Genomic DNA, 21,277 nt, shown 5'->3' with positions numbered 1-21,277 from the left:
CATTTCATCTTCAGCTACTCTCTCTCTCTCTATCTCTCTCTCTCTCTCTCTCCTCACAATTGATTTATAATTTCTCATTTGAAGTGTATCTACAGTTATATAATCCTTCAACGGTATTTTTGAATTAGAATTTTTTTGGTCGATTGGTGCTACACTTAGAGATGCATTGTCTGCGTGCTTGCTTGGCACTCTTCCTCCAGATATCTAATTCTTATTTTCCAATGTGTTGTGTGCGGGTCTATGGCAAGGAGGAGGAGGAGTCTACGACACCTCTGCTCCTTCGTTGTTCAATCCTTTTGTGGTGCCCTTTATCTATCCATCTCCAGATCTCGGAGCCTTTTGCTACACATTTTTCTGTTCAACCTCAAATCCTCATCCCTGAAGTCAAGGATTAACTGGTGATAATCATGCCACACACTTCAGATAATTCATGTGGACAGGTCATGTAGCTGTGTTTTTTAGCTTTCAGTGATATTTTGTAGTACAAAGTACACTGATCTACTGTGAAGCTAATTAGCCAATAAACAAGTCAGATTAAATTTAGATGGTTATTTAGTTTACCTTTTTTTCATTTCATACAATTGAGTAGCCCGGTAGCAAAGCTGACGGCTTTTAGTTCACTTATTTTTCCACATGGTTTACAACTACCTCTTTCTTAAAATAGTTATCTTTAGGTTAGCTTTATACTTTTTACAAATTATATTTGTTTATCTCAGTCCAGATTATCCAATTCTTTCTTAAACATCAACTTCATTGTATATGAAGAACATCCCATTCTCTCTTTGGCAATAATTACTTTTAGTTATCGATTTTCTAATTTTAATTCTTGATGTTTCCGCGCAAAAGAACTAGGTATGCAAAGTTGTATCTTATGTAATACGACAAATAACACAATTTATTTTCTCAATTTTCAAATGTATAGATGAATTGTTTTTCAAGTGATCGGTGGTCCAATAACAATTCCAGATCTTAAGGATGTACCAACAGATTGTTTTGATGCTCCTGTAAGTTTCTCCATTCCTCCTTCCACATGTTGTTAACAAGCATTTTCACTTCAAAGATGAATCTTCTTGGATTGATCAAGCAAACATATGCTTCAATTGAGACGTTCTTTCTAGCATTGTCCTGTAGAGCTAGGCATGCATGTTTGACACTTTCCAACTTTTTCACATGATGTGTTTGTCAAGTGTATCCATTAGGAACAACAATTCCAACTTTTTCACATGATGTGTTTGTCATGTGTATCCATTAGGAACAACAACAACAACAACAACAACAACAACAACAACAACAACAACAACAACAACAACAACAACAACAACAACAACAACAACAACAACAACAACAACAACAACAACAAGTACAAATGAAGAGCAGCCTTTGCCCGCTAGTATGATCGACGAGAGCTGAGGTATCGTTCCTCCTGCTTCAGCTCATGGGTCTTTTGCGGGCCGGCCCGATCCTCTACCTCATTTCCCCTCTTTTTTTGCCTAGCGATACAGGTTTTGTCCTTTGGACGGTCGGGGCTTGTTTTCTTAGAAACCTCCTATGTGGCACCTTTAGCGCCACTTTTCTTCCTTGACGCAATGTGAACTTGGTCGTGATGCGCAGGTTTGTTCGTTCGCTTGGCTCGGTGTCGGCCGTTTGAACAGTCAAGGGTTGATCGTTTGACTTTTGAAAAAAAAACTTACTCTGATAAATTAGTAACAAAACATGAAATTAAAAAAAAATGGATCTCAGAAGAGTTCGTATGTTTTTAAAAAAATCCTGAATATGAAAAGGTTCAAATTTTTGAAAAACTTCATGAATTTGAAAAAACAAAGTTCACGGATTTTAAAAACATTCATCGATTTTGAAAAAAGTTCATAAATTTGGAAAAATCGGGAATTTTGAAAAAAGCATGGATTTTCAAGAAATTGTAAATTTGAAAAAAGATATTACCGATTTTTAAAAAAAATCTGAATGTGAAAAAGTTCATAGATTTGGAAAAAGATTCGCAAATTTGAAGAAAGTTCATGAATTTAAGAAGGAATGTGAATTTGGGAAACAATGAACTGGGAAAAAAATCACAATGTAATTTTTTTGGAAAAAGGAACAACGAAAACCTAGCCTAAAAAAGAAAAGAAAGAAAAAGTAAAGAACCAGTAACAAAAAATGCGAGAAGAACCAGACTACTGCTAAATTGCTAAATGGGCCGGCCCCTTTGGTGGGGGTGGGTGCCGTGTACAATTAATACGAGAGCAAATTACTAAAGGGTCACTTTTGTGGGCTCGGAGAACGGCAAGTGGTGTGTCTTGCCACCACCATGTGTCGCGTGCTAGCGCTCCCTCTAGATTTCATTTATTTAATTTTTTTGTATGCATTTTCGGGTTTTAGATGAGTTTTTTCAGGGTTTTTCTGCTTTCCGGTTTACGCATGGTTTTCCTAGGTTTTAGAGAAAATCACCAATCTTTTTTTCATGATTTTTTCTTTCACGAGAATCACAAATATCCTTCTGGTGGAGTAACAGATTTGCGTCCACGAGAAGTGTGCTTCTCAGAAAAAGAGAAAATTTCAAGAATATTTTTTACATGATTAATTTTTTGCCTCCACGGAAGTACAAATTTGCTTCCCGTGGAGGCACATATTTGCTTTCACGAGAAGCCCGAGAAAAGGAAAAATATCGTAATTTTCGTTTGCGTGATTTTTTTTCTGTTTCACGAGAAGCAGATACTTGCTTCTCGTGAAGGCACAGATTTGCTTCTGCGAGGAAAGGGAAAAAATCGTGATTTGTTTTTGCTTCCACGAGAAGCGTAAATTTGCATATCGTGGTGGCACAGACCTGTGCTTTTCGAAAAGGGAAAAACTTGGGGAAAACCGTGTTTTCAGCTACCGTTTTTGTCGTGATTGTTTTTATCAAAAACCTTTAACATGGGATCTAGTTTTGAAGATCTCGACACGAGAAATCAAACGATGAAAAATGATTCGGCATTTGAACTTACGGTTCACGAGATAAAACATTTTGAAAACCGAATCTACAAAAAAAGAGAAAACTATCATGTCGCGACAAGTGCTGCCCATGTAGCGTGCCCCTTTCCAGCGCCTAAGAAGGTGGAAATGACCTTTGCAATGGATACTCTTAACTAGTGATTTGTATTAACACTCTCTTTAGCACTGAATGATGCGGGTTTGCTTGTGCCTTTTTTCGGACAATGGACTTCATGCTAATTATGTGAACATGTCGAGCAAAGCCAACCAATGGCAAACTAAGGCATAGCCTAGTGGTCGAAAAGGATTGATGCCTTTGCACCCATCCAGGTTCAAGGCATTATACCTACAATTGGTTTTGTTGCACGAATTATACTGAAGGAGCATATCTTACAGCCTTTTAGTTTAAAAAAAGCCAACTACTTAGCCGCCCCAGGTAGGGTAAGTAAAGCTTGTTTGAGACCCTAGCGTAAAGGTCACCATCCTCCCATGGGTTCGATAACTCATGGTCACCTATGGAGAAAAAGGCGAGAATCCTTTCTGCTCCATTTGCAGACCACCAAAGGAAGTAATCAGCTTGATAACTCATGGTCTCATCGATCTTTTCACGATTGTTTTGGGTTTGTTTTTTGCTTTTCTTGATTTTTTTTCCATAAAAAAGGTTCATCAATACCTATTAACATGTGATCCAGATTTGAATATCTCGACGCGAGAATCAACGGTGAAAATGGTTTGTGATTTGGACGCACGGTTTAAGAGATAAAGTGTTTGAATAAATGAATCTACGAAAAGGGAAAACTCTTAGGTGGCTAAAAGTGATGCACATGCAGTGCACCAATTGTTAGCACCAGAGAAGATGGAGAGTGACCTTTGCAAGAGTTTGTCTAGACAATCATGTGAAGCTTTATTATGTTATCACAATGTTTACAGGATGAAAAGAAGCTCACCGGGTTGGCCTAACCAGACATGGTGGCCACCCCCAAATAAAAAGCATGCTTCGCTAGATTGTGAGCCTCAAAATGCGAGCTACTAAACTCGTGAACGAAATTACACAATGCGAAAGTATTACAGTGTTATATGATTTCATGTATGATTGCATCGTAGCTCGACGCGCTGCATTGCTTGATGTCTTCTTACACCACTTTCGATGTATCCTACTAGAGTTTAGATCCCCAGCTAGAGCTAGAGCATCCCTAACAGCAAGAGCCTAAGTGTTGCAGGCTCCCTAATCCCCTTCAAGACAATCGTCAAAACACCCATGTAAGCACCATTATGATCTCGGCCAACCGATGCCACTGTTCGAACAACCAAGTTCTTGGCAACTTCAGCATCAACATTAAACTTGGCCAAGCCCGCCGGTAGAGCGATCCACTGGACTGGTTGCTTGACTTCTATAGTTGTAGCTCTGACATGAAAGAGGCAATAAAAAGGTGAGTCGAAAGCGGACTTTAGAAGATATCCTCGTAGATAGCTTTTCTCCTCTCCCCCCAAAATTGACAAGAGAGTCACCACCAATAATTTTTATATTGGGTGCAGGGGTTCAGCCTAGACAAACAAAAAGGGCCGAAGGTGGTTGTCTAGGTACACAAGAGCTATATCTCGCTTATAGCGAGATGTTAGCTACCTGAAGCGCCCCGCAATTGGGCCGGCCCGGTAGACTGTTTTCTCGGTAGTGCGTTGTTTCGTTCGTTATGTTTGCTACGTGTTTTCCTGTTCCTTTTCGTTAGTTTTATCTTCTATTTTTCTGGTACCGGTTTTCTTTGGGTTTTCCCCTTTGTTATACTTTGTTTGTGTTTCTTTCTCGGCTTCTCTGGTTTTCTTGTTCTCTTTATTTTCACCGGCTTTTTTGTTTTCTTGTTTCTTTCTCTGTTTTCTCCAGAGTGTTGTCAACACAAGTCTACATTTTTTGTACACATCAGTACATTTTTAATACACATTTAACAGTTTTTAAATACACGATGTTTTTTCAAATATATGCTAATATGTTTATTTTCTTTTTCATACATATTGCGCATTTTTTAATACATCTAGACATTTTTATACACATAATTAACAAAATGAAATACATGGTTAACATTTCTCCAAATATGTATTTTTGATGTCTACTTTTTACGTAAACCTCCTACATTATTTGTATACATCAGGAACATTTTTATACAGACTTAATATTTTTCTAAAAACATAATTAATTCTCTTTAATACTTATGCTTTGATGTTATTATTTTAATACACGTTGTACATTTCTCGTGTATATTAGAAACATTTTTTTATACATGTTTAACATTTGTTAAATACATAAGTAATATTCTTCAATTTTTATTTTGATGTCTACTCTTTTCATACACATTGTGAATTTTACATACACCTTGTACTTTCTTTTCTACAACAGGAACATTTTTTTACAGATGTTTATTTTTTTTTAAAATACACGATTAACATTTTTACGTGTTTAGGTTTTGATATCTACTATTTTCATACATGCTTACACCTTTTGTGTTCATTAGAAACATTTTTTTACACATGTCTAACAAATTTGATATGCACGATTAATTTTTTTTTATGAAAAAATATGGAAAATGATGTTTTAATATATATACATATATTTATCATAGTTCCAAACATAAACAAAAGTGAAGAAAATAAAGAAAAAAACGAAAAACGGATGCGACATACTATATAATAACGAAAGAAAAAACGAGCCCATTGGCGAGCGCTCCTACTGCCTCACAGCCTCACACCAACCGTACATTCTCTCCTGCATTATCTCCTCCCTCCAACACAAAAAAGAACCGCACTTTCGCCTGCATTATCTCCTCCACCGCTGGCCGGCCGCCCTCCCGGCATCCCCCGCCCGACCGCGTCGCCCCCCTGCGCCCCGGCCTCCGGCAGCCGGCTCAGCCACCGCCCCGGCCGCTATGCTGCTAGGATGCTCCCCTGCCGGCCTCCCCTCCGCCCTCTATCGCCCTCTCCACGAACCGCTCCCCCAACAACCGCGCTGTGGCAGGTACGACCGGCCCCGGCCCTCAGACTTGGCGGATAAGGTTAGTAGTAAGTAATCGGGGTTCCTATTGTAGAGCAGCAGGTGAATATATTAGATTCCCTGATTCCAGTTTAGTGATAGCTTTGAAAGCTTCTCCGGGAGGGACCGCTGCCGTTATCGATTTTCGGCATCGTTTTTCTTGATAATCGCTGCAAGATTTGGCCATAATTCATCAATTTCATTATAAGGAACTGCTGTTGCTGTGCTGTCAATAGGAAGAGAGGGTTCACCCTGTTCAAATAGCTGTTGTTGTCTGCAGCTTGCTTCAGTTGAGGTTCATCAAAATACAAAGTCTAATACTACTATAATATTATATTAAAAAAATCACAAAACATTCAAATGATTAAATTGCTGCTCCTGAATACTCCACTGATTGATTAGTTTCTTATCACGCACTCTATTTTCTTTGCCAAATGAGCCAGCGAACGTCGACGTTTGCCCAAGTCTTCATAGACCTCTTTCCGATGAAGTATCTTTTATGTGTCATTCCAAATGTGATGCAAGTCTCGGTATCTTATTGGTGAGACTGGATACTTGAAATTCAACAGAACCCTTGTTTTCTTCTTCTTATGTACTATATGTTTGGTACCCGTCCAATCTCCTTCAAGAACTTCAAATCAATACAGTGGTTTTCATCCTTTCAACTGTATGGCGTTGAAACCCCTTTAGTTTTTAGTCATGACAAGTGAGGACAAAGCTGAGCTTGAACTGTGAGCAAGAGCTCTTACAAACCCCTTCAAGAACTTTTAGTTTAGATGGAAGATTCATTCTTGGAAAAAATATATATTGCTGAAAGATTTGTTTGTTATGCAGTCTTTATCCGTGTTTGCCCTTGCAGGATTTTTTCATCTTTCTTTTTGGTTGTCCATGTTCGCAGGAAATACATGTTCTTTCTACAGACAAATTTTGCCATTCCCATTGTAATCACAGCAGCTGCACCAGGCAAAGGTGGTGGTGTGCTTGATCGACCAGCAGAGAAAGTTTCTCCTGGCCGTCAATCTGAATTCGATAAGAAGTAAGTCTATTTCTGTTAATTGTGAATATTTTTCCTTCTTTTCCCGAAAAAGACGGTTTCCCCCTGGCCTGTGCATAAATATTTTTCCTTTATAAGTGCAAATTCCAAGAACTGGATATGTCTTTTGTTCGAAAAAAGTGGATAGATTAATTTTACAGTATCGGTTCAAATCTCAGAAATAGATTCTAAACCCTGCCAAGTTGAGTGTAATTTCCCACCTACTGATGGAAACTGAAAACTACAATCTACTACATCAGGTGATGCCAAACAAATAAGAATATTATTAATCCTAGTGGTGTGAGCTGCTTCACTTGAAAGGACCAGTACTTAAGCACTCCATAGTCATTTTTGTTACTCCCAGAGTACAAAGCCAGTTTATTTCTTCACAAGGCAAAACCATGAGCCACACTTATTCAGAGCAGCAAGGGTCTTTAGTTTATCTAGCTTAACTGTTTTATTGCTACGTATATGTTTTTGTTTTCATCAATATATAACTGTACTTGTCAAGTTATGTCAACTTTTCATGAAGTTAATAATCTGCATTGCACATATGGTGGTCCCAGTGAAGACTCGAAATGCCTTTACTGTAGAGATGTTGTCGTGAATGCTATATTTCCCGGCCTGTTTACTGTTAGAACTGTCAGTATGAAGTTTCTTGTGTGGGGTGGGTTGTACGTTTAGCAGTGCTGTTTTAGTGCCAGATGTAGGCACGTCGTTCTAGTACCAGATATAGGCATGTAAGCATTTCCTCGTTTTAAAGAAAAATCTGCACATTTCAGTTATAGGGTTGCAATATTCACATTTAATGTCTTGTGGTATAGGACATAAGGAACAATGACAGATCAATGAGCCTGGCTTGAGTTTTCATGAAACAGCAATGGCCATTAGGCATGAGGAGGATTATCTTGTCGTTTATTTTGCAAGGCATTATAGCTTGAACAAAAATAATATGTGTTCAATCTTACTCCCTCCGTCCCATAATATAAAATCAGTTTGCAAGTTGTTTTAGCTCGCAAAACGATCTTATATTATTGGACGGAGAGAGTACATCATATGATTGTTGTATTTTGCTTTATTGTTGTGAAATTGAAATAATTAACAATCAGTGGCCATCTTATTCGTTGGATTATAAAATATATTTCTAGGTATAATAAATCACAAAAAATGGCAGAAAAAAGTGATGCATAAGATCTGAGAATAAGCCACAGGCTTGAGCTAACATAATATAAGGCAATAAAATAAATAGGTTAATAAAACTGACAGATCTTCAGTATTAACAGGCTCAACTTTGAGATCTGATAAACTAATTTCAAGTCATCTGCCCGTTTTTTGGGTGAAATTTTTGGCGCATTTACTTCAGTTGGTTATAATCTTAGAACACCAAGATATTCTCGCATCCTTTTTCACTTGCAGGAAATCCCGGAAGATGTCACCTCCATTCCGCGTCGTCCTGCACAATGACAATGAAAACAGGCGAGAGTATGTTGTCCAAGTCCTGATGAAGGTTATCCCTGGGATGACCGTCGACAATGCTGTTAATATCATGCAAGAGGCACACGTGAATGGGATGGCAGTAGTTATTGTCTGCTCGCAGCCGGAAGCGGAGGAGCACTGCACGGCGCTGAGGGGCAATGGCCTCCGAAGCTCAATTGAACCTGCAAGTGGTGGCTGCTGAAAAAATGGTTTCCTTTTTTGCCACTTAGTTTGTGGGTACCCCTGCACATCCAGATACAGGCGCTTGTTGTTAAAGATGGGCATGGTTACCTCCATGCTTCCAAATCAAAGCCGATGCAACCGATATATCAGTTTGGGGGTACCTACCAACATAGATATAACCTATCGTTTTGTAAATATCATTTTTACACATATCATCCCATATAGACCGAATTTTCGACCAATATGGCCGATGTCGGACCCTATATGTCCACTAATATAGACCGATACCTAGATGTCAACATTTCTTTCTCAGAGAACAGTGAAAATAAGATTATGTGTTCACAACTTCATCATATTATCCAGGTCATGCGTACTGTTTTGTATAAACGCTTATATAATGTATTGCTTGTAGTCTTAGAGTACGGATTTTGTGAATCTTTGTTAAATAGTTTTGATTAACAGTTTTGCTAATTCTCATCTACTCATCTAGTAGATGAGAGTTTGTTATCTCATCTAATTTCTTCACAGTTCGATTTATAACGTGAAGCTTTTTCTTTGTGTTTGTTGACTGGGGGTGCGGCCGGCCCAGCGCTATGTTCCGTTGTGCTTGTATCGTTTTACCTCGGCTGGGCCGTTTCCACGTTTGTATTTCTGTTTAGCTGGCCACGCACGCATTGTCGACGCCTTTGTGAAATTAAGAGAACAGAGTTAAAAGGAGATGAGAAAGCCTGACATGTTGTCCATTCGTGCCATTACTTTTTCTCCAACACCATTTTTGTGATGTGCGCTTCAACCATTCTGTGCACTGGAGCTGTTCGTGTAACTTGACACATAAACTTGTCTGGTCTAGTTGTATGTCTATTTCTGACACACAGATTTATCTCGTCTCGAATTTAGTTTCATGTCTATTTCTGACATGCGAGAGACTTCCATTTTTCATTTTCATGAAAAAGAACAAATGTGCCAACATTTCATATTTCTTTTCTCCTAGGGGAGCGCTCACATGCATAGTCCTGCATGGACCATGGGACCAATAGCACATTAAAAAATTATTTTCATTTATTATTTATCATTTCTGTTTTTTATTTTCTATGTTTTCTTATTTATTTTTATTTGTAACATTTTTAATGAGCCATGCAAACATTGTTTTAAAGAAATGTAGAAAGATAAATGGACAACATTTCACTTTCAAGGAAATTTTCTAAAAATATATGAACATTTTTATTCATGAATGTTTTCCAAAACATGACCATCTTTAAAAAAAATATTAACATGTCTTTAAAAAGTATTTTTGAAAACTTTACTACATAAAACTTGTTTTACAATTTGTGAACACTTCTTTTCTTATACAAGAGCATATTCGACTACGACGATTATTTTTGTGCATTATTTCTGTGTGGACTATTTTTTGGAATACACGACCAATTTATTTTAATACGTACATAATTTCTTTTTACCTGTAGCAAATTTTGAAAACTTATAACCATTTCTTTTCACGACTATTTTTTTCTATCTTTGATACTTGCACAACTCTTTTTAGCACAAATGAACATGTTTATTAGGAAATTAATCATTTAAAATAAAAGAATAAATATGCCCTACTTAAAAAGAACATAAGGTTCTGTCGTCCACCTCGTCCAACATACCCCTTCCTTCTCCTCTTGTATTGACTTACCAAATTACATTATGTTTTCTTCGGCAAGACAATAAGTGATTACCAAATAAAATCTTAAAATTTATTTAGATAGTTTAATGAGGGGGCATGATTTGATAAATAATTGTTTAGACAATCACAATAATGTGGAAGGTAATCATGAGCTAACATACTATAGATTATTTACACACATTGTAACGCGCGGGCAATTATCTAGTATATTTCAGATTTTGTAAATAAACACGCTATTGTTAAAGGTGAGTTTGTTTCTTTTGCTTCCACACTCCCATCGATACTTGCCCCCTCCAACCAATTTTTTTTCAAACCATGCGAAAAACCCCATTACTATTTTTCCAAACCGATCCCTACTTCCTTATTTCTGGGGAGACAGATCCCGTAGTTGTACGTACACAATCTCTATCACATCATATCTTTCATTAGCTTTGCCTATGGATTCAATTCCCACAAAATATCTCTATCTCAACCCGATAAAAAAATTCCTCAGTTGGACAACTAGAATAAAGTTGTCCACATTGTGGTAATGAGCTAGTGTGTTTAATGGGCCTCAAGAAGTCGTCTCATATCGAGTGCACTCGCAAGAAACAAGGCATGGCGCACCCTCACACACCTCTTGCAATGAAATACTCCACAAAGCTTGAAGTATGTGTCAAGAAAAGAAAAAAGCCTAAGGTAGGTCTGCTAGGGATGATCCGGTCGGACCCGTCACCTTTGCAGCCATTGGATGGCACAGACAACAGTCTGTAAGTTGCCGCGTCAGCAAGCTGCGCCCCTAGCCGTTTGCAATACGGCTCATATTGTGCTTGGGGGTTTGCAACACGAGCCGTGTTGAGCTTAGTTCTCAAGCGTTTTCTACCATTGCAACATGGCATGCGTTACAACCGCAACAAGCCTCCCACAGCCGCCCGCCATCCAGATATAGCCAAACGCCACAAAACCCTGTAACATGGCTCGCGTTGGGCTGAGGGGTTTGCAACATGAGCCATGATGCGCTCAACACCATAACATTTTCTACCATTGCAACATGAGTCATGTCGCTGATCCATTCACCGACACTCCCACTGTTTGTCCTGTCTGCAACTGACTCCTTGTTGCTATCATGTTTGCAACACGAGTCATGTTGCAAGATGTTTGTGCGGTGGGGTAGTGTGCTGAGCGCAATCCAATAAAACTCGGATTGGACGGCTTTGAAGATGGCCAACGCACGGACTAATCAGTTGCATGAGAAACAACGCTTTCCAGAAGAAAAAAAGGGTGACCTTATTCGGCAAATGTATACATTTTTGTCCAATGGCCTGTCCGCACTAAATCTAATATGCAACCTTCCTCCTGGTTTACTAGTCCCCTCGTATTTTGGTCATTTTTGACCATGACTTTAACTAATAAAATATAATTTATACATAGTAAACACAATATCATCCAAAATTACATTCAACATGAGTCCAACAAACTAATTTTTTATGACATGCATTAACATTTTACTAGTTAAATATGTGGTCAAATTTTGACCCAAAATACGATGGGGACTGGTAAACTCAGATGAAGGTAGTAGGTACTCCAACCGTTCCTAAATATAAGCCGTTTTAGATATTCCAATATGAACTACATATGAAGCAAGTGAATCTACACTCTAAAATACGTCTATATACATTTGTATGTAGCCCGCAATTAATGTGAAATCTCTAGAAAGGCTTATATTTAAAAACGGAGGGAGTAATTCGGAACCGAGAGAGTAACAAACCTTTTTCTCTTCTACTAGGTCTTTTGGAATTCCCCTACAAAGGGAGTAATTAAATTGGATTCTGGTTATTTGCCCTGAACTCACGTATCACACGAGCTATGGATGCGTGCCAATTAGGGAGCACCATGCATGTGTAATAACTATTCAATCAATGGCCGGACCTAGTATGCAGTTTGAATGTTGGTAACTCGTCAACATCTCCCGCCACTAGCTATGGACCAGACACAGAGACACCCGTGCATCATGTGACTGCTACCTGCAGCTAGTGGGTGTCGGTGGAACGGAACTACTCCGCACAGTGAACGTATACGGGTCGACCGAGACCGACAAGAGACCATGGCAAGGCTAAGGCTAACCGAATCGGCATCAGGACAAAATTTTGCATGCCCATGAGACGACAAGCGACTAACACCATGGGATCCATTGAGCACTGTGGTTACTAGAGTAAATCGACAGTGGAGGAAGAAGTGTTGTTTGGTATCCAACAGGTGTAATTCGGGGTAAAATAAAAATATTCTCTGAAGCAACTCTCCACTATTTTGGCATTGCTGTGAAAGTAAGAAAATGATACCTTCCAGGAGGTGAATTTCCATAAAACTGCCATCGGTCTGAAGAAATGACTCCATATGAGCTATCTCAGCAAATACCTTCTCTGAGATTGGCAAATGGAAAAGGTCACAAAGATGACCAAACTCAAGAATATCTCTAATTGATTGGTGCTCATTTTTTGGTACAGATTCATTTAATTTGCTATCATTTGATTATTCTAACTAAAACAAAGGTGAATTCTCCATATTGTGTTGAACATGAGACTGTTAGAAAGATATCGACGAGGAAAATCTTTTTCATGTAAAATACTTTCTCTAATTCTTTATGATTTAAGACTAGTTTTGAATTTACCGAAGCGCGGACACTATTTTGTGGATTCAAAAATCAACGAAGTGAACTGCATTTGACGGGCAACTGTACTGCAATGTCTATAGAGAGAACTGCATGCGGTTATTTTGCTACTGTTTTTGCTATAAATTTTGAACCGTTTGTCCAAACGAGGAGTGTGACATACCGTTGAAAACTTATGTATTAGGCAAAAAAAATCATGCAGAACACTTTTTACAATTCGTTATGGTTTGAAATGAATTTAGAATACGGTTTCGTGTCCATCGAGTGGCTGCGAGAGTATTTTGCAAAAAAGTTGAACTGCTTGCCAAAATGATGCCAATGATACAACATTGGAAAGATATCTACGAGGTGTAACCCTTTCGTGCAAAACACTCTTCCTAATTAATTATGATTTAAGAGCAATTTTACAAATAAATTGAGCCCGAGTTGCATTTTGATTTTTTTAGTCAGACACCATGTGAGCTGCATCCGAGGACCAAGCACACTACAACTGACTGATTCCAAAACATATGATAGTGCACGTGTCGAGTGCAATTCAAATGAGAGGAAAACGAACAATGGCACAAGTCCAAGTGAACTGCATGATTTTTTGGGTCTTTTTTCGTTTTCTTCTTCTTATGTTTAGTGTTGCATTGTTCAGGATACAATGCACATGCTTATCTCCATACAAACGCTTGTGGTGATATCAGTTATTGCACATGATTTGGTAATTAGAACGGTGCACACGACACTGCATATGTCTCTCTTTTCACAATAATGCGAGTTGAGTTAGCGATCCCACGTACATGTTTCAATTTCTAGCACATGTTTTCAGTTTTTGTAACATGTGTGATATGTTTATGACACTCAGTTCATCGCTAGTTTGTGTGTGTGTGCGCCGCGCTTTTCTCAAACTAATTAATTTTTGCCAATCAACATTGTAGTGCCAGCAGAGCCTAGTGGAAAAAAGCAATGTGTCAATTACAACTGGGTTTGGAGTTATGGACACCGGATCTAGACCGGATGGACATTTAAACCCGTACATTGGGAGTACTAAGCTAAACTCCCTAATATGAACCCTTCTAGACATTAAAAGTAATTATATGTCCAAAACACACAACTTTTACGATGGTTGAGCTCTTGATTTTCTGCCTAGGTCTTGCTAAAATAAGTAACTATGGGTTCTTTTATCACTTAGAGGCTATATTCATCCAATGCGGATGGTGGTCCATTGAATGGATTAGTGAAGGATGATGCGTCGTGTAATGGTGATCCATTAACTCACAAATGGTTTGTCTTTTTTTCTTTTGCATTTTAGCCTTTTGTAACCATGCGAGGTGTTTAGGTCTTTAAACTCCAATATAGTAGATGGTTGTGGGCACCATTCAATGCAAAACCCAAGGATTTGCACCCTCTATTCAATAAAAGAGGCCATACAAAAAAATCCAAAGCCTTTACTAATTTACATTCTCTTATTAATTATCTATTCCGCCCGTAGTTACTTCATGAGAGTCTCGCCGGGATCGCTGCATATAGCCAGTCCCCAAATGGTTTTGAAACATTGACTTTCATTTTCGCTATCTACCTTTCTTCTCACGTACTTACATGGGCCCATGCTCAAAGGGATTTCAACAAAGACATTGTCGTTTTAACAATTTAGTAGAAAGAAAGTCCAGTACATACAACTACACATAACATCTTTCTTTGGTGAAATGTCATATTTATGACTTGAAAGGAGCAACTCCTATCAATATTGCGGGCTTCCATTCATTATTTTTTGTCGGCATTAAAAGGATCCAAATACAAATTTTTGATTTGCTCCTTTATTTTACCATCCGGTGCCCCAAAACCATCTCCACCTTGATAAACACAATGTGAGGTTCGAGCCAAATTCACGCAAGCCATGGCAAGAGATCTAGAAAATTGGCAATGTAAGAAAGCATCTTCATTAATTGACTTCCAAGCATCCATCATAAGATCTTCCATGGCTTTCCGAGACTCTTGCTCACTGGTGTTGTTCTCCAACATGTGAATAGCTATGGAAGATGGTGTGTCCCCTCTCTCAAGCTCAGCCTGCAATAAACATTTATCAAAATATAAAAATAAAAATATATCACATGATATTATGATAATGGAACATGAAGGAACAAATAGAAACAAGAATTTTCCATACGGAGTGTGTCGCGGAATCATTGCATAGCCGCAAAACCAGTGATGTAGATTGAATTAATCTTGGGTAGCTTCGGGCTATATCAAGAAACTTTGGTGTGAACTCCATGTTGAGCATGGGAAATGCATGTTGCAACAATAGTGGTGCAGTAGACGAAACCGACCCATTTTCCAAGTAGTCGGTTAGGGTTGGTATGTGATTTCCATGGTGCCACTTTGCCTCCACCAAGAATGATTTCGCCATGCCATGCCACTATAATATTACGTCAATTCTGTGTGTGTGATTAGGAAGTTCGCTGTGTTTTTAGTGATGAATCATATGACTTAGTGCCTTACCGCATCCCGAAGAAACGAAATCACATTGACGCCATGTTTTTTCAACACATTTTCAGCCACCTCATTGGATGTGTTATACATAACAGAGTAAAGTGCTCGCATATATCCAGGAAGAATTTCCCTAGGACTTTGTTCCCACCTGAAATATATTTATTACAGCACAAGTCAATTTGAAATTACTAGGTGTTTTATATTTTAAATTCTACCTTCCAATCGCCTCAGTGAAATGGATGAGTTCATCTAGGGTTCCATACACATCATATATGTCATCCAATTGTGCGGCTAAATTAATAACTTTGGAAAGCACTTCCCGGCATGATCCAAGGTTTGGATCCCAGACAATTCCATTCGCGCAATGGAAGCACTCTATGGGACGATCTCTTGCAAACCCGAACTTCTCACCAAGTCCAATCTCCGTCCTCCATCTATATTGAACATGTATGATCAATCATAACATGGCAATTAATTTCACTATCATGTATAGATAGTCTACAAGAGAGTAATCAATTAGGCTTAGTGCATCCTGTCTTTCTGGAAGCTTACTAATATTATACTTACCTCACAAGTCTCTGAAGTTCTTGTTGATGCACTGTTTGCACCCTCTCGAAGTCTCTCAGAGCAAATCGGAGAAGCAACGGGTCGGAATTACTCACATCACTAGCATAGTGTTGTATGAACCATCTTGCTTCTAGTCTAGGAGACCTCCGATGCAAGGGAATGTCGAAAGTATGAACCACACTACTCTGCAAGTGGGGATCCAAGGATGGCAGGAGCTCTTTCAGACCATTGGCACAAAATGTTCTTGCTTCATCCAATGTTTCATCATCTCTGAATGCAAGGTATGATGCCTCATAGAGTGAGAGTAGTCCCTTGATGTCATGCCTCTGGAGTGCACGTGTGAGGCAATTCTTTGCGGGAATTTTTAGAGATTCTATAAATGGGTACCATGCATGCAACATGGTAAGTTAAGTACAGTTAATTTCATTGCTTTCTAAGTTTTACACTATCTTTCTTAAAAGAAGTATATTTTGCAACAATGTTTAACTTGCTAGGTACCTGCAGGGGACACTGGGATACAATTTTCCCTGAGTAACCGGAACCTCAAGGCTGCAGAAGCCACATCACCGTCATCCTCCCAGCTGCACGGGTGAGGTTTGGTACCATCGATGGAGGTGAGGATACCGACGATCTTGTCGTTGAAGTGGTAGGCGATACCGAGCCGTTGCATTGTGTCAATAAGTCTGAGCATTGCAGGCTGGTCGTCACCTCTTCCCGCCGCCACCAGCCGTTCCCTCACGCCGGCCTTTAACTTGTCGAAGCTCCGTGGACCGCCGATCTGTACCGTCCAGGCATGCGCACACGTATTAATTTTTTTAGTACAATCTTCATCGGCTATATATCTGCTAACTTCCATATTTTTGAAGGGATTACCAGATCATAGCGGGGGTTGTTCAGAGACAGTAGGAGGGAGTCGTAGTCCCAGGAGTTGGGTGGGTAGTTGGCCGACCGCCGATGGGGCGCCGATGAGCAGCGAGTCCGCCGGCGCAGCTGATCCGCTGCCGGAGACGACGATGGCCGAAAGCATGTATATGCTGTGGCGACCGTTGGCTGCCAGGTCATGGTACGGCAGCAATCTTGAACGTACTCCAAGCTAATACTTGACAGCACTAGGGAGCGGGCTAGCTCTAGCTACCAAGCCAATACAGATTGTTGTTTCAAAGTAAGCAGAATACGTGCCAATCTATAGGCAAAGCTAGTATGAGCTACGTAGCTTCAATGGTTCAGCCGTGTGCTATGGTTGTTGTTTTATATGTAAAGAGGCATGAAATCCTATTTCGTGTTTGGCCGAAAATTATGGGACATTAACCTGTGCCATGACACTGATCGAAATGATACATTTTAAACAAGTTATGCTATGAATGTGGACTCTCGAGAAACCCAAGGTCTCTCCCCTTAAACCTGTGCCATGACACTGATCAGATTTTAGGATTGTGAAGCTATTTTTACTGTTTGGTCTCTCCCCTTATGTCTGGTCTTGTTGCTGTAGTAGAAAAACCGTGTTTGAACTACATAAGCCTCTGCAACGTTATATACAAGGTAATCTCAAAGGTGCTAGTAAATCGCTTACGCCCTCTACTTGATGATCTCATTTCTGAAACTCAAAGTGCCTTCATCCCGGGAAGACTGATCACTGACAATGCGATCATCGCTTTTGAGTGCTTCCATAAAATCCACCACAGCAAGAACCGGAGAGATACCCATTGTGCTTACAAATTGGACTTGGCCAAAGCCTATGACAGGGTTGATTGGGATTTTCTCGAGGGTGCTCTTATACAACTGGGCTTTGATCGTAAGTGGATTAGATGGGTGATGATATGCGTGAGGTCAGTCACTTTTTCGGTTAAATGCAATGGTATGCTGCTGGATGCATTTGTGCCCTCGAGAGGCCTGAGGTAGGGGGATCCGTTGAGTCCATACCTCTTCTTATTTGTGGCTGATGGATTGGCTACCTTACTAAACAGAGAAGTAGAAAAAGGTACTATCTCCCCACTGAAAATCTCCCGAGGCAGTCCGGGTATATCAAATCTCCTCTTCGCGGATGACAGTTTGCTATTCTTCAAAGCCACTGTCGATCAAGCAAGAAAAGTGAAGGAGCTCTTAGACCTTTTCCAGAAATGCTCGGGCCAACTAGTGAGCCAAAGTAAGTGTTCCCTACTTTTCAGTGAGGCATGTCCAGACACTATAAGGAATGATATTATGAGCACCCTAGGAGTGGAAACTTCAACTTTTGAGGGTAAGTATTTGGGGCTGCCAACACCGGAGGGAAGAATGAAAGATGAGAACTTCCAACCGATCTTGGAAAATTTTGGAAAGAGATGTAATAACTGGAATGAAAGATTCATGTCCCAAGCAGCAAAAGAAGTCAATGTTAAATCAATCGTACAATCTTTGCCAGTATACGTCATGGGGGTTTTCAAGCTCAACCAAAGCTTCTGTGATAAGTATGAAAAATTAATCAGAGACTTCTGGTGGGGAGACAAGGATGAACATAGAAAAGTTCATTGGATGTCATGGGAAAATATGACAAAACCTAAGCGGGATGGAGGCATAGGCTTCCGTGATATGCATTATTTCAATCAAGCGCTGCTAGCCAGGCAGGGATGGAGGCTGCTGCAATTTCCGAACAGCTTGTGTGCCCGGGGTCCTAAAATCTAAATACTACCCCAACGGAGAATTATTGAATACTGTATTCTCCTCAGATGCTTCCCCCGCGTGGCGAGGCATTGAATTTGGACTCGAGCTTCTGAAAAAGGGTCTCATCTGGAGAGTGGGCAGCGGAAGGAAAATCCAAATTGAGAGAGACCAATGGATTCCACGAGACGAAGGCCTAAAAACAGCACGTTTCATAAGCCGCTCTAGACTGAGATGGGTCAACCAGCTAATGCTTTCGGACACAAAGGAATGGAACGTTGACCTCATAAGGAAATTTTTTCATGCTTTTGATGCAGAAGAAATCTGCAAAATCCGAATCCCCGCTGCTGAAGTAGAGGATTGTGTGGCTTGGCACTATGAAAAGTTTGGCATCTTTACCGTCAGGAGCGCCTACAAACTTGCCGTCACACTAAGTAGGAATGGTAGGGAGGCTCCCTCTAGCTCGTCGAGTGAACCCGGGAACAGAAGCATTTTGGATGTCATATGGAAAGCAAACATCCCAGAGAAAATAAAAATTTTTGGGTGGAGAGTGGCGACCCAAACTTTGGCAACAAAACATAACACTTTCAGAAGGACCATTGTGAAGGAAGACACATGTGCTTTATGTGGAATGGAAAGTGAGGATGAGTTCCATGCGGTTGTTTCATGCACAAGAAGCAGGGCATTGAGAGCTGCCATGAGGGCTAAATGGGACATCCCCAAGGAAGTTGAGTTCAGACGAACGGGAGTGGATTGGCTGCAGAACCTCCTTCTACCACAATCAGCTAGCATCAGAAACAGGATCTTGATGATACTGTGGAAAGCCTGGAGTCTCAGGAACAACACCATCCATGGGGATGGGAAGGATACTGTCACGGGAGCAATGCATCAACTCCTCAGACTGGGCGAAGAATTGTTAGCGGCCGAGCAGGCTGTTAACATGCCTGTTAGCAAACAAGCAATCACACTTTTTGATCAGAGCACAGCCAAGCCTGCACCCCCGGAAAATAATCGCTGGATAGCACCTGCAACTGGGTATATAAAAATCAACTGTGATGCGGCCTTTCTTAAAGAGTCAGGGGACACTTGGGGAGGAGCAGTAGCTCGAGATCATCGGGGTTTTGTCCACTTGTCCGTCGGACGTCGGCTGCCAGTGCAACTCGGTAGAAGAGGCAGAGGCAGCTGCTGTACTGATGGGAATGTCTGAACTGTTGAACGTTTATGGGGGACCTATAACCCTGGAGGTGGACTGCGCTGCAGTGGGCCGGAACTTGATCTCGGAGGACCCCTACAAGTCGTCTAGCTATGCAATCATAGCTGGCATAAAGAAAACCTCAAATGCCTTCCAAAGGTTTGAGGTCAGGGTGATCAACAGAGCTCAAAACGAGCTGGCTCACCAGATTGCAGCCACAACAAGGGCATCAGGTGACCACAAAGTGGTGGCAGGAGTGCATGATTCAGTGAGGCAACAGATGCTTAAGGAGTATACTACTACCATTGCATAAGTGTATGCTTGGTTCTCAAAAAAAAAAAAACCGTGTTTGAAAGCCAAATGAGATACTTCTATTTCCTCCTACAATCAGGAACGTAGATTCTCTATTGGATGAAGATGCAGTAATTGCAAATGCTACAAATGAAATGAGAAATCACTTTTTATTCCCCGGCCAGCTGGGCCGGGCTTGACAAAGCATTGGTCTAAAATGCATATTTCTTATATTGAAACAGAAACCGGGGAGGAGGAAACACTAAAGTGAAGACTGAAGACTAGTACTACTTTCAAAATGCCAATTTTGAAATCATCATGTACGATTTGTAGAACTCTTTTGATCAAACATATTACTGGAAATGATGGTTTTCCCGCAAAAAAAAAAGGAATGATGATTTACTTCGATACATAAAGAGGAATTTAGTTCCAGATTTAAAAGAATTGGAAAAGAAAACTAAAATACATATGCCCTGACTTTACGCACTTGACACACACCCCAAACTGGATCGCTATTGTGGCCGCCTAAAGTTTGCCGTCGTTGCTGCCATCACAAGCCATCTCCGTCATCTCTGATTCACTTTCCACATATTTCCATTGATTGATTATCAGCTAGTTAATATCAGTGATCCATTCTCCCGCAAAAAAATATCAGTGATCCATGGGCACCATGGGAGCCATTGACCACGGCACCCAATCATAAAAATGCAAAATAATTTGTATATTTATGTTTCTAATGATTTAATGGTATTTTCAGACTATTTGTACTGTAGCTGTAACAACTTTTAAACTACTATATCGAACTTAGGGAAATCCCTTGTGGCACTCGGGTGCATCACACCCTGATAAATAAAAAATAATTTAGTAATTACAGAAAAAGTCAAAAAATCCCGAAACATTTTTGGATACAAAGTTGACTTACCCTTGTACCCATATAAAAAGTGTAGGGCTGGAATAAACTTCCGTTCAGCCCTGACAAAAGAAAACAAATTTCCTAGTGTACTGTACACATACAGTACCTTGTATATAGTCTTCATTTTCTTTTCGGTCGCGTTCAATACGCTGGAAGGTATCCCTTCGCGAAACTTTTTATACGGGCACAACTGTTGGACATGTATATTTCCAGA

The 21,277-nt window shown here is 40.0% G+C and overlaps 1 protein-coding gene and 1 pseudogene across 1 annotated transcript; one reads left to right on the top strand and one right to left on the bottom strand.

Annotated features, from left to right (window-relative positions):
- The first annotated feature begins 5,678 nt into the window (after positions 1-5,678).
- LOC123051042 (ATP-dependent Clp protease adapter protein CLPS1, chloroplastic) lies at positions 5,679-9,028 on the top strand. Its single transcript, XM_044473789.1, has 3 exons — positions 5,679-5,971; positions 6,885-7,022; positions 8,436-9,028. The coding sequence occupies exons 1-3, from the start codon at positions 5,883-5,885 to the stop codon at positions 8,695-8,697; spliced, it is 489 nt and encodes a 162-aa protein (XP_044329724.1). The 5' UTR covers positions 5,679-5,882; the 3' UTR covers positions 8,698-9,028.
- A 5,712-nt stretch (positions 9,029-14,740) lies between these two features.
- On the bottom strand, positions 14,741-17,095 carry LOC123048232 (alpha-terpineol synthase, chloroplastic-like; annotated as a pseudogene).
- Between the last annotated feature and the right edge of the window lie 4,182 nt (positions 17,096-21,277).

Source organism: Triticum aestivum, chromosome 2D (genome assembly GCF_018294505.1).
Source record: "Triticum aestivum cultivar Chinese Spring chromosome 2D, IWGSC CS RefSeq v2.1, whole genome shotgun sequence".
Taxonomy (NCBI): Eukaryota; Viridiplantae; Streptophyta; class Magnoliopsida; order Poales; family Poaceae; genus Triticum; species Triticum aestivum.
The sequence above is the reverse complement of the archived record's forward strand: the minus strand, read 5'-3'. Positions and strand labels throughout refer to the sequence as shown.